A 13,864-nucleotide genomic window follows, 5' to 3' on the forward strand; every position below is an offset into this window, starting at 1 on the left:
TAGGTCCCCAGTAGCAATAGCTCCCATCCTTGTGGAAGAGGATAACCCAGGGTCTCCTTGATGTGCCCCTGGACCCTTTTCCAGAAGGTCTGTGTGGTCACACACAACCACTACATTTGGCAAAAGGGACTGCTCTCCTTTCCGCAGCATCAGCAAGCAGCCACTGCATCAAGAAAAATCAAATTTTGACATACTAATGTCATGTACCACTAGAACATCATATTGTAAGCAGATCCTCTGTGGGGGATGGTTTGATATACCTTGGGTATGGCTGTCTATAAGGTCTAACATTGGGTGTTTGTAACCTTTATTCCCAGGTCGGTGTCCAACCTTAGTTGAACGGATAGGTTCACTGCCTCGGTGCAGATTTGAATTATCCTATAAGTAGTAGATACCAGTTCCCTAGAGACAGTATAGCTACTGACCAACTTTTCAATTGGTGTCATGGATCGATTCACAGCTGCGGTAATCAGTGGGTACAAGGGCAAAGTCATAACTAGCAATACTGGTGTCAGCTTGTTTCAGTGATAGCAAAGTCTACCTTGCATTTGTTGAATGATTGAATGCAGCCCTGCCTAAAGAGGTCCTGCATGGTTTGAAACTAACAACACACAGAAGAGGTCCCATCCCCTAAGTTGGGAAGAATTTTGGATTGAAACTGATTGGGGTGTTGGGCGACAGGAAGATGGTTAGACCTCCCACGCCATCATCTGGTCCCAAACCTCCAACACCATCTTAATCATGTTGGACTTGTATAGAAACAGCAAGCACTGCATCTGCTCGACCACACTAGATCACACAATGAATGGCCTACTGCAGTTAGATCTATGAACAGCCATTTCTAACTCAATCTCTCTGAAATGAGGCAGAAAAGTACACCTCTGTAGTATGCCAGAATGTTGGAAGATGCTAGGAAATCACTATCTCTAGGCGCCATCAAGATTTTCTAGGAAACACAAGTTTGCCCTGCTCCTCCACTTACAAAATCCATTATGTTGTGTATGCTGGTCACATGAATGCATATCCTGAGAGATTGGTAGAGGTAGAGAATCATGGGGATAATGATGACTTTGACAACATTGATTCGTCTTAGCCAGGAGATAAACTGGGGGCAGCAGCATCTGAGATCTTCCAGTATTTCCTGGTAGATGGCCTGCCAGTTAGTTCCTCACCATGTTTCCAATTGGTCACTGATATTCAGTCCCGCATAATGGATCACTCATTAGGCCCACTGAAATAGGAAACCCTGCAGTAATGCTTTTGCTGCCAACATGTTTATTGACCTTAAAACCTGATGTCACTCAACTGCTGGGAGCACTCTGGACCTACTAACATGAGCAAGATGTTGCCAGTACAGAGACACACCTTATGCTCTTTCCCCCAAATATAATGCCTCTCATTGTCTTCACAAGTTTGGAATTCACCTGCTAGGGCCTCAACCACAAGGGCGGGTTGTAATTGGAAGAGTGGGCATCATTACCTCATCACCCTGTGAAGAGCAAAGGAAGAGGATTTTTGTCCATTCACTCACACTGGCGCTGTGGGATACTTTATCTTGTCCCTGGACTGCAGCTCATCTAGCACCATCTCAAAAAATTGTCAGATAACTAGATCAAAATATGTTTCAGCATCAAGACAAAAGACAATCATTGGCATTTTCCATCAGGTGGACCAATCGCCTTATTTCATTGCTGCCCTGTCACTGTTTGAAACAGCCCACCTGATGGGGGTTTATCAACTAGGGCATTAGTGCTTCCAGGTGGCTGGGTAAGGCCTTAGTGAAAATGTTTCCATCCATGTTCAATAGTGGGATCAGCCTGAATGAGGCACATTCTTCTGGATCTTTTCCAGATGTATGTATTAGGGCAGTGTCTGCCTCACACATTGTCTGGGTGACAAGTGAGCTGCAACTGAACTGGTTTGTCTAACTGCTGGAGGAATATTGTAGTGAAACCAGAAAAGCAACTGGACCCAAGGCCTTGTTGTGGGTGCACAGAATTCAAGACTTCTTGGATCTCAGAACCTTCTGTAGGACCCTCCAGGGTCCCTCTAAATTCTAAACACAGTGGTGTCTTTTTGCATGGGACCAAGTAAGTGTCTATGGGCCTTATTTTGAGTTTGGCACGTGGGATACTCAGTTAGATATCCTGTCCTCCGTACTACATGAGACATACACTATAATACACTTTCAATATGGTGGACAGGATATGCGCCATGTTTTCAAAGGAGTATTCTGTCCACCAAACTCTAAATAAGGCACTCTGTCTTCTCTGCTCTCTAAGCCCCCCTCAGTATCTTGCTTACCATGGTCCCGGACAGCCTATGTACCATTCCGTCTCTTTAGCTTTGCAATATGGATCTTTGCCCTTTGGAAATATGACCTTCTGGCCAGCAAGGTCACTATCTTGTCTCCCTTATTGTAAAGGTACTGGTCAGATTTTTGTATTTCAGTCTCTGCCCAGTTTACTCTACGTGCACTAAGTTATCCCCTAAGTATTGGCACTGGAATATTATGTAGGTTCTGCTTATCTAGCTGCTCCAGCTTTCAGTTTGATGTGGTTTACCAGTCATTCAAAAGCCTCCTCTCCCGACACTCTCCATCTTCTGTATTGATGATGGCTGTGCCTCGCATGGTTGCCTTGAAAGCATATCACATAATGTTGGGTTCATTTTAATTGTAGTGTGATAGTCAAAGTTCTCCTGTATTGCTTTTACATAGTCACTGTGTGACCAGGTCCCTGAGTGGTCCCACCTGCATCTTCCATTGTGATGCAGGTACTTTCTAGTTGTGCATAGTCAAAACAGTCACTTCTGAGACTGATAGGAGCTGGAAGTGTGAAATAAGCAGTTAGTCAATACGTGAATATGTGGTGTGAGCATGGGAGAAGAAGCTTAGTCTCTTACTTCAGGGTTATGGTATCTCTAAACATCTTTCAGACGTACATCCACTAGCTCCCTTTTGAGAACTCCCGACATGGCCCCTATGTACCATTTCTTCCAATATTGGTCTGGCCAGTAACAGAAAAAGGCCTGCATCTCTTACAGTTTCATAAGAAAGGATAGGCCATTTTCGTGCAACTGCATAGGTGGTGGAAGTAGGGGTGCGGTGGTGCTGCAGCATGCTCAAAATGATCACACTGGTGTTCTGAATGCAACTGAGCATTAAAGGTGCCTGTAAATTCTATTTTTATTGTGCCATATTTGGTGTGCATTCAGAGACAGAGATCAAATGTCAGACTATGGGCCTGATTACGACCTTGGCGGATGGGATACTCTGACACAAACGTGACGGATATCCCGCTGGTCGCATGACAAGTTCCATTATATCTTATAGAACATGTAAAACGGCGGGCAGGATAGTCGTCACGTTTCTGGCGGAGTATCCCATCTGCCAAGGTAGTAATCAGGCCCTTTGTCTTTTGACAGAATTTTGCTTATTCTTTTAACATGGAGATTGGTGTTTAGTTTTCTTTCTCTGTCTGTAAAGTCAGAAGACTTTGTAAAATTAACTGTGACAGTTTTGTTGGTGGGAAAGGAAAGGCTGCAGAATGTAAGTTTTTAACGAACAACAACATATAAATACCTATAAATGAACTGTGCAAATATTTCAAAATATATCAGAAAGCAAAAATGAAGTGCTTTTTCGTATTCATGAAATGTGATGGAAACAAAGATTTTAATATGTTCAAACAAATCAAGACACTTTACTTGGTGATTCGCAAATGACAAATATTCACTGGAACCCGATTTCCACACATTAGTGTTTGTGCCCTATATAATTGTACAAGTCAAACTGTTTGCCTTTAAAAATGCAGTGTCCATTTCAATGGAGAATGAGGTGTCTGTAGATGATAGAGCTCTACCACACAATGCTTAAGTAATATATTTGCAACAGTGTGCCCCAAAATGCACCACCAGCTAAATATTACACGCCCACCATTCTCTTGCTCAATGGGTAAAGCTCTTTTGCTATACTTGTTCTTTGTGTCATGTTTGAATTTTTCACAATCCCTAGAAGTTCAGTGATGTAACATTGATGCCAGCATACCCAATCTGAAAAATGTTCCAGCACCACTATGCAACTATGCAAAGTTTTCACCTCAGAGCATCAGGGAGGCAGATGCACTGAAGGCACTCATGAATGCTGAGTGGGCACCATGTTTGTTTGGCTCAGTCATTCATTTTTTGTTTCACTAAGGCTGTTACACTGTATCAGTAAAACAGAAAATCAGTGGCCCTGATTTGCATGGTGTTTTCTCCATTTGCGCTAGGTCTATTAGTTTTACCCATCCAGGGATCCATTCAAAGCTTTCTGCTGACCCTGGTGGAATGCCAGGTTTCGAAAAACATAATAGAAGGCATTTGGGATGAAAACATGACTACGTTGTTAGCTCTTGTATGTTCTTTCCGCTGTGGCCGATATTTTCTATTGTTATGTACGCATTACAACAATATCAATTTTGAATAATACATCTAATAAAAAGGGCTGCATTAATTAATGTATTTATTTGTCATTAAACACCTGTGTTTTGAGTTTTTGTAGTGGACTACAGAATGCTTAACTAATAAATAAGGACTGTCATACTTAACCTTAATTAACATATACTTAAATTAAGATAGCCAGTAAGTAATATTACTACTTTAGTAGCTCAGAGAGTGTATGCTTATTTTCCCGTTTCTCAGTTAGATGTCGATTCAGAGCACCCATGTCTCTCATATATCCAACATAACTGAACAGTGAGCATATTTTCTAGCAGGAAATGAGGAGTATTATAAACTGGTTGTAAAAATGAATTAACATTTTAAGAAAGCTTAACAAACATTGACGCTCCAAATCTGCTCTCCTCACCTTTAGTAATTTGTTCTCCCTGATTAAGCTGTGCGAATAAGGCTGAGCGGTTTTTGGAAGAGTCGTCGCGCACTGGCTCTGCATCGAACATAGGGGGAGGCCCCGGGGGTGGAGGAGGCGGACACTGACCACCAGTTACGACTGGAACTGGAGATAAGGTGGATGCCGCTGGACCCTAGAAAACGCAAAGATGAAGAAAGAAATCACAATATGCTTTTTTGTTACATTGGTTTGAAAAATAATCATGGTAGGGTTGAATATAAATCCTTACACAACTTCACTGTGTGCCAAATGTGCTAATTAATATTGGGAATGGTGGTTTCCAAACTGTGATTTTCTGTGAATTGGAATTAAGAAATGGCATTTCTTAATGTATGAAACTTCTATTTTTAAAATAGCGATCCCTAATTGGTCGCAAATTTACCTTCCTCATGAATATTAATGAGGCAGATTGATAACCATCACAGGGATGGTCGCCTGCTGGGCTCAGCATACCACCATGTCTGTGATAGCTCTTAAATAAAGCAATCTTTTTATTTTGAAAGACGGTGATGCAGTGCTTAGCGGAACAGCTGCCCATTTGTCTTGGTTTTGATTATGACACGTTTTCCATTTACTTTAGCTGCAGTTAAATCTTTGATACATCAAGGGGTTCCTTGGGGGCTGGTAAAAAATGTAATGTTTTGTGACCGTAATTTGGATGCAAAACAGTATACTACTGAAAATTGGTATCTGGACGGAATACTTGAAACACGCCCCTTTCAAATACTGATTTGCAAACCCAAATTGTAATTGTGCGAATCGGGCTGTGTACGACTGCAAAAATGCTTCGTACATCTGGCCCACACTCACTTATAAGTATGTAGACCCAGGCCCATTGTTGGAAATGCAGCATTTTATCTATCAAACGGCTGACTGCATTACAACCAAATTTAACAACAAGATTATCACTTACAATACCTTTGAGCAATTTTATTACTAAATGTTTAGTTGTGAAGCCACATAAACAAGACTGGCCTACTCTGCCCAGTGACATCTGTAATCGAACAAAACGCCTGTAAGAATTGTAGATGATTCTACGTTTGTGGACAATACAGGGAAGACACTACCAGGCCACTTGAAAAATATGGCAGCTAAAAGCAACCCACTTTATTGCTTTAATACTAGTCCCAATTTCCTGCAAACAATTAGGCAATGCAAGCCAACCCCCACCACTTGTAGTTTGTAGAGGAGAACATGAGTGTTTGTTGAACATCAAAAATCAGTCATAACCCCCAGTTAGAAGCATGGGTGTTTCACCACTAATTTAGTTTTTAAGGGGTTCCAAGCAATTCCTTTTCGAGATATACTGTCTAAAAAACTGTAGGTTTTACAGACCTTAAAAAAGTTGTAAATTATTTCATTGCTGCAGGGTCTGGCATAGAACCAAGAAGCATTATTTCTCTTCAGTAGCAAATCATACACTTATACAAAAAACTGTCAGACCATTCAATCTTGGAAACAAACATCACAATGTCCTCAGCCCACCATGGGCTTCATCTTGATCCAACAGACAAGTTAAGACTAGGCCTGAGTTAAAAATGTAGGGGTGTTTTGAAAAGAACATAACTGTGGTATGTCATTCACATTACTGGGCGATATTGTGTGCTGCAACAAGTAGGGAAGTTGTGTGCACTTTTCACTGTTGCATTCAAGTATTCTAATGTAAGTGAGAGAGCGTAGTTTTATAATATATTAACATTAAATGTTTATGAATCAATGTGTGGCAATGCTGCATAGAAACTATAATTATAGTAATTTTGCTTAGCGCGCACTTGAATTGTGACCACGGAGAGTGGCCACCAATGTATAGGTAGACTAATGATAATGACCAAAATGTTTATACTATGTTTAAATAAGTTTATACTAATGATTGTGTTATTGAATCTGTACTGAAATCCTCATAGGCCTTAAGTTAGCATGAGCCGAAGCTTAGCTGCCTTGGCTCTCATATTAAATGCATTTTTTCTATTTTTCAGTATGCTGACTCACAAAGGGACATGACCCTGCGTGTTCTTTTTCTTCAAATTAGAAGACAAATGTAACCATGTTAAATCCGTTCACACAGCCTTTGCAGAATAAATGTTAAAAGTAAATTGAAACAGTGTAGATTAATGTTATGTACAAGGCCATTCAAACCGCTGAAGACAATGGAACTGCTGACCAAGGATGTGCAAAGAATTACAGAAGGATGAAATCATACCGGACGTGCCACCTCTGAAGACGTCAATTATGAAGACCAATCAAAGACTTGTAAAATAATATGGGGTGAAGAGTTAGATTACCTAATGTATTTTATGATAGGTTAAAGATAGTGGGGTATAGCAAATGTCCAATAGAATTTTGGGGGAATGTATAATGGAAAAGGGATAAAAACCCATGTCACGGGGAGTCATTTAGGTGGTTTAGGGAATGCTATTGATTTTATCCAGAAACTCTGTCACTCTGGTGACTTGTTACTTTATTAAACAATCCTTGCCCTTAGTTTTGTCCATTTACACTTTTCCTCCGTGTGAGGGAAGTGCCCTTTTGCCCCAGAGCCGAGTCCTGACTGATGGTGATTTGAATGATGTCCTGAGGACGAAGACTGAACCTGTGCACTGACCTAAACTTTGGAGGGTAATTATGACAATGCAATTGTGATTTGTCTGTTTGCTTTTCCTTTCTAGGTACCAACTGCTTACTTTTGACAGAGACCTTAGTTAGATGTTTTCCAAATTAGTGTTCTAAATTGTTTTGCATGAAGCCCAACATGCTAATGCTAATTATTGGTTAGGACAGGTGTCCACCAAAACTGACGCAAATAGACAAACGACCAAAACTATGCTTTGTTGAACTGAAGCAATATTGACACTCTGCTAAACTTGATCTATGTTCACGCCGTGTTATGTTCTGATGTTTGTGATTCTTGCTTTAATGAAATCTTATCAAAGTTGCCATATCGTGACTATGCTATTATGTTTCTTGGTTTTGAGATTGACGCATCTGCTCTTAGACTGTAACTAATAGAGAATAAAACTCATAAAAGTCTACTAAACTGGTGTGGTTATTCATGTCTGCAAGGTCATGGTAGAGTTTTGAACTGATTAATGACTTTGAAATGTATTATTATGACAAATATTGATGACATTATTGATGTATTGATTGACATATTGATTAGCTATCTCGTCCTAAGGTGTCTCTCAACTGGGTCAAAAGATTAATTGGCCTAAAACGAGTCCTGATGTGTAATAAACTATCATAAAGGGACGCTTTAGCAGTTTCTGGTAGCAGAGCGACGGTTTGGCCCTTTGGGGCCCTAGGACGGAGAATTATTGTTTAGACTGTTTTTTCTGAAATAATGCAAATTGGAGGTATGATGGGTTTCTAAATTCACCATGACTTTCCCGGATCTTGGAGCCTGCCTAAGTGAGTTGGGAATGTTCTCGGCGTCATAGCATGTGTGGTGTAGGATTTGCGCTTGCTCAGCTTATGCATTTCGCAGGTGATTCATGAAGTTTGTGTCTATCTATGCCAGGTAAATGTTGTTTTAGTAGGAGTGGGTGTACTCCGCAGTATGAGAGTAGGGAAGTCAGCGTACTTCATATGAGTGTGGCGCTTTGTACTCAAAATGATCCACGTGGTTGGTTGTTCATGTACGGACCCGTCATGGTCTAAGACTCTGGAATATATTGACAAGTGTAGGAGACACTTGGGTTTATGTTGTAATTTTTGCAGTTTAATTAGGTCAATCGGGTGTGGTTGACAAGTCGAGTTTGAGTCAAATTGTATGTATGAAACCATCGATGGAGATTTGGCAAGTTCTAAAGTGCACTAGGACGAACCATTGACAAGTCGAGAGTAGGATTTCCGGGTCGAATTCTGCTTGCTTATGCGGGAACTGAGGAGAGAGTAGCGGCCGAGGCTTCAAGTGAAATCTCTGTAAAGTTCTGAAGCAAATGTGTTACCCTTCCTGTAGTAAACCGACAAATTTGTGTTGTTGTTAAAGGTGCTCGCAGTAATTTTGCATTAGTTTGGGGTGAATCCAGTAAGGGGCGGACGAGCCGCAAGACTTTGTCAGCTGCAGTGTGTGAGTGTGACGTCAGTGGTGCCGTGCTGAGATAGGTCAGTTATCGAGAGGGGTCGCGCACGGATTGGCTGCCGTCCGTGAGAGGCAATAGGTTGAGAAAGGTGGGTGAAGAATGTCCTGGGAATTAAAGTCACTTTTTGATTAAATACAAACAAAAGAAAAGACGCAAAAGATGAATTTTGTCAAAGCTTTTAAGAGTGCTCTGAAAGGAGACGCATACATTATGGCGAGTGAAGGGGAGCCTACACCGCCTGAGGGAACTCCAGCTTATATAGTCATGGAGGAAAAAGGTGTCATGCCTTGTTTATGGATGAAACAGTGGCGCAAATTGACAGAAAAAGAGGGATGTTTGGCGTTCCCAGAACACGGGACGTTCAATACGAGAGTTCTAGAGAATTTAAGGTGGATGTTAAGTGTACAGAAACCACCTCCGAGGCCATCCCAGTATGAGGCTTTAGCGATTTGGGATCTAATGGCTCTTAAACAGAGTGAAGAAAAATTCCAAAGAAGAATAAAAAGGGCAGAAAAGACTTATGCGGAAGCTAAGTGGGATTATGAAAGCAAAATGTGGAGACGAGGAATAGTTGATGGATTAAAATTGTTCCCAGCTATATCATAGGAAGATGAGACGCAGGGAAAGAAAGCCACCTGTAAAACAGATAAAGACTCTAGTAAGCCTAAAGAAACTAAGAGACCTAGGGAAGAGGAAGATGATTCAGACGATGAAGAATTCCTAAATCAGATATTACATGATCGCCCGCCACCTTATGCGGTAAGCGACAATGTCCCGAGCACGAGCGCGGGTCCTGGGAACCAGACGCAGGAGAAGGGAGTTACTGATACAGTACAGACTAGTGATACGGGTTTGACACAGAATGGTGTCAGTGTACCCACTGCGCCAGACATGCAGATACAGTTACAACCTCCACCGCAGATAGAGAATCTATCCAGATGTCCAGGTACTAGAGACTACTACATACCTGTTAGTGCCGCCAGACCCGATATATACAAAATCGAGGTTAGTGCAGATTGAGTCAACTCTGCAATTGTTGCCCCAGCTGCAGCCACAACTGATACCAGGGTATAATCCAGCAGCAGGTCCTCCATTAATACCTGCCCCGGCTTCAGAAAATCAGACTTTTGGAGTTGCTGCTCCACGAGGTTTGGGACCAGGTCAGACACCAGCTGCAATATCATTGCCAATCACTGTTGGTCCACCGGTGCCATTGTATGCACAAAGTAAGTCTGGTGTATGTGATCAGGGAGTAATGACCCAAGATGTAATAAGAGGAGGGTCCATAGGAACCCCTCAGTTAATGGCCCCAGGAGAGCAAGTGGTTGAAAAACCAAGGTCTTTGATAGACCTTAGCCCAGCTGAAGCCCCGTTGGAAGCAATGAGACAGGCATGGCTAGGAGTGTTAACACCACAAACAATAAGTACGAATGCTTCGCAGTCGCCAATGATGCATGCAGGGAACATTTCATTGCAAGGTTTTACGGTACAACAATTAAATGAGTGGTTAGAGAAGACCTATGCTTCACAAAAGACTACAGTAACTGCATTGGAACCGGAAAGGTCAGAGAAAGATGATTACCTGAACTTTGTGAGACTGGGCGTGGAAGCGGCTGAATTAGTGGACGGAACAATGGGGGTAAACAGATTAGAGTCATACACAGAAGCAGAATTGAGATACTTGTGCCCTAAGATTACTAAAGAAGTAGGCAAGGTACATCAGAAATTAGCAAACCTGGCAGACAAATACAATATTGGTATTGAGAATACTAAACATTTGAAAAGAAGTTACAGATTAGACTTTGATTCAAAAGACTTCGAGCACATGAGATCTGCCGGAATGAAAGCGCATTTAAAAGAAATATTCCAAAGTGCGCAAATCTGGGGAGCATTAGAAAAGTGGGAAGGCAGATGGGCTAAGAAAAGAGACAAGGAGAAAGGTGACAGCCCAGGATCAAGTAAAGCTAAAGCTACACCAGATACGGAATCAGTAAAAATGCTACCAATGTGAGAGACAGCTGGTGGGGTTTTAATTCATGTACCGTGTTCCAGGGGAGACATCCTATCCTTCACTAATGATTATCCGAGGTTGAGGGAGAAACCGATCGAGTGGTACCAACAAACAGATAGATTTGTGAAGCTTGCGAAGTGTCTCTGGGAAGACCTGAATACCTTGTTTGAGATCACTGTTCCGCCCGACTTGTGGCTTGAATGCAAGAGAGGGGTAGACTGGCCAATGCAGGATCCGGCAAGGGATAAGGTGACCGGAGCACCCTCTGAGGAGGTGATGAAGTATTATCATAAAGTGATTGAGTTTTTGAAGCAGAAAGTGTCGCCGAAAGTGACTGATTGGCAGAAAATCGACCGGACCTCGCAGGAGGTTAAGGAATCAATACATGCTTACTATGAGAGGTTGTTGAAGGCATTCAAACATTACAGTGGCCCTGAGACAATTGAGCTGAAAGACATGAACCATCTTGTGTTCAGATTTGTGGAAGGGTTGAGACCAGAGGTTAGCCAGATGATTAAGAATCATTTGATCTATTGGCAAGCGAAGCCGATCGATGAGGAGTTGCAGTATGCGAAATACTGTAGTGATGAGATTGAGCTGAAGCAGAAAAAGTTGAAGGAAAAAGTGATGGTGATGCAGATAAGGGCTGCGCAGGCAGGAATACAGGGAAATGGAATTCAGCAGATGATACAGCAGCAACCGCAAGGGAATGGTGTGTTTCAGGCACAACCAAGAGGTTGAGGTTTTGTGAATCGCGGTCCGGATTTGAATACTGTTGTGGTTCAAAATGATGCGCAAGGGATGAAAAAGATGACACCATGCCACGCGTGCGGGGGCATGGGGCATTGGAAGCGGGAATGCCCAAATGTGGTGCAGGATGATGTAATTCAACAAAGCACTAATGTCGGTACATTTCAAAAAATGAGAGGTCCAAAATTGAGAAATCAAAACCCGAACTTCCAAAATAACATGGTTCAGATGCAAGGGTTACAGCCCATGCAGCAAATGCAAATGCAAATGCCGCGTGTTCAACCAGCACAAATGCAGCAAGTACAACAGCAGGTTCCTATGGTACCTAGACAGCAAATGCAACTACCAATGGCTCCAATGGGACAGCGGCAGGTGATGCTTCCTCAGCAGGTCACAGGTCAAGTGATGGGCCAAAATAATACAGTACTGCAATTCCCATTGCGTGGTGAAGATGGAATGAATAAGGAATGGTCGGATGACAGTTCAGACAGTGAAGAGTGCGGGCTTGCAGCATCCCTAGAGGTAGACCAAAGGGGACCCTATGTAGAGGGAAAGGTAATGGGTCATAAGGTTTCATTCTTGGTTGATACCGGAGCTACACGCTCTACAGTCAGGAGTGCAGAGGTTCCGAAATTACCACTTTCAGGCCGTACCATAAGAGTGGTCGGGGTAGAAAACCAGTACTCGACAAATCCAATTACAGATCCGGTGCAAGTTGAGATTGGCAACTTCCAGGGACTGCATAAATTTGTAGTCTGTGATTCAAGTCTGGTATCCCTACTGGGAAGAGACTTACTGTGCAAAACGAAATGTTCGATTACCTGTTCCAATGATGGAATTGAGGTGCAGACAAACAGTGATGATGAAGGGGAGGATGGTCAGTTCTTAGAGTCAGAAAAAGAAGCTGCGAATGAAGATTACCCTTTGATAACATTGTTCCCGATGTTTACAATGACTGACTTACCAGTCGAATTACAGGGAACGGTGACAGAGAAAGTGTGGGACTTGACAGGAAAAGAAGTGGGACTGATAAAAGGAGTGGAACCAGTTAAAGTTCAAGTGATGCCAAATGCAGTGTTTCCCCAGGTGCCACAATATCACATGGCACAAGACGTTCTCATCCAGGTGTCACAAATAATTGCGGACTTTGTGAAACAGGGAGTCCTGAAGGATGTATTGAGTAGCCCGTGTAATTCACCAATAATGGGTCTGAAAAAGCCTTGTGGGAAGGTTCGAATTGTGCAAGACTTGAGAAAAATAAATGAGATTGTGGTGAAGTGTTGCCCATAGTGCCCAATCCAGCAGTGATTATGTTTCAGGTCCCGTGTGATGCTGAATGGTTCACCGTTGCAGACCTGTCACAAGCTTTCTTTTCGATACCTCTTCATGAGGAGAGCCAATTTTTATTCAGTTTCAAATTCCTGGACACTGTGTACAGTTGGTGCAGAATTCCTCAAGGATTTTCTGAGTCACCGTCCATCTTCAATCAGATATTGAAAAAGGACTTAGAATCCTTAGTACTGCCTTTCAATTCGACTCTAGTACAGTACATTGATGACTTGCTGATTGCGTCCAGGACAAAAGATTACTGTAAATATGACACAATTGCCTTACTGAATAATTTGGGAAAGAACGGACAAAGTGTCACCCAAAAAGCTGCAGTACTGTCAGAAAGAGGTGAAGTACTTAGGACACTTGATTGAGAAAGGGTCCAGGAGAATATCGAAGGAAAGGGTGACTGCCATTTTGCAAATGAACCCCCTGACAACAAAGAGAGATGTCAGGATGTTTTTGGGAATAGTGCGCTACTGTCGCCAGTGGATACCCAACTTTTCAATTATCTCAAAACCCTTAATAAAGCTGACAGGCAAAGAGATTAAGGATGAGATTGAGAGAGTGCATGTGCAGGGCACCAGCTTTGGGTATGCCTGATTACACGAAACCTTTTCTACTGTTTTGTCATGAACGTGATGCTTGTTCTTTGTCTGTCTTAACACAGGTCCATGGAGGTGCAAACCGCCCTGTAGCATATTTTTCAGCTACCTTGGACCCCGTTGCAGCAGCCTTACCGGGTTGTTTGCGTGCAGTTGCAGCAGTTGGTCAAAGCCTCACACAGTGTGAAGGCATAGTGAT

The 13,864-nt window shown here is 42.3% G+C and overlaps 1 protein-coding gene across 1 annotated transcript in view; it reads right to left on the minus strand.

The window, feature by feature from the left end:
- Positions 1-13,864, minus strand: part of CAP2 (cyclase associated actin cytoskeleton regulatory protein 2) — a 420,383-nt gene that overhangs the window by 61,618 nt on the left and 344,901 nt on the right. Inside the window, exon 8 of the mRNA XM_069218426.1 lies at positions 4,850-5,024. Coding sequence (XP_069074527.1) covers positions 4,850-5,024 — 175 coding nt within the window. The remainder of the gene's footprint in view (positions 1-4,849; positions 5,025-13,864) is intronic.

The sequence above is a fragment of the Pleurodeles waltl genome, chromosome 2_1 (assembly GCF_031143425.1).
Source record: "Pleurodeles waltl isolate 20211129_DDA chromosome 2_1, aPleWal1.hap1.20221129, whole genome shotgun sequence".
NCBI classification, from domain to species: domain Eukaryota; kingdom Metazoa; phylum Chordata; class Amphibia; order Caudata; family Salamandridae; genus Pleurodeles; species Pleurodeles waltl.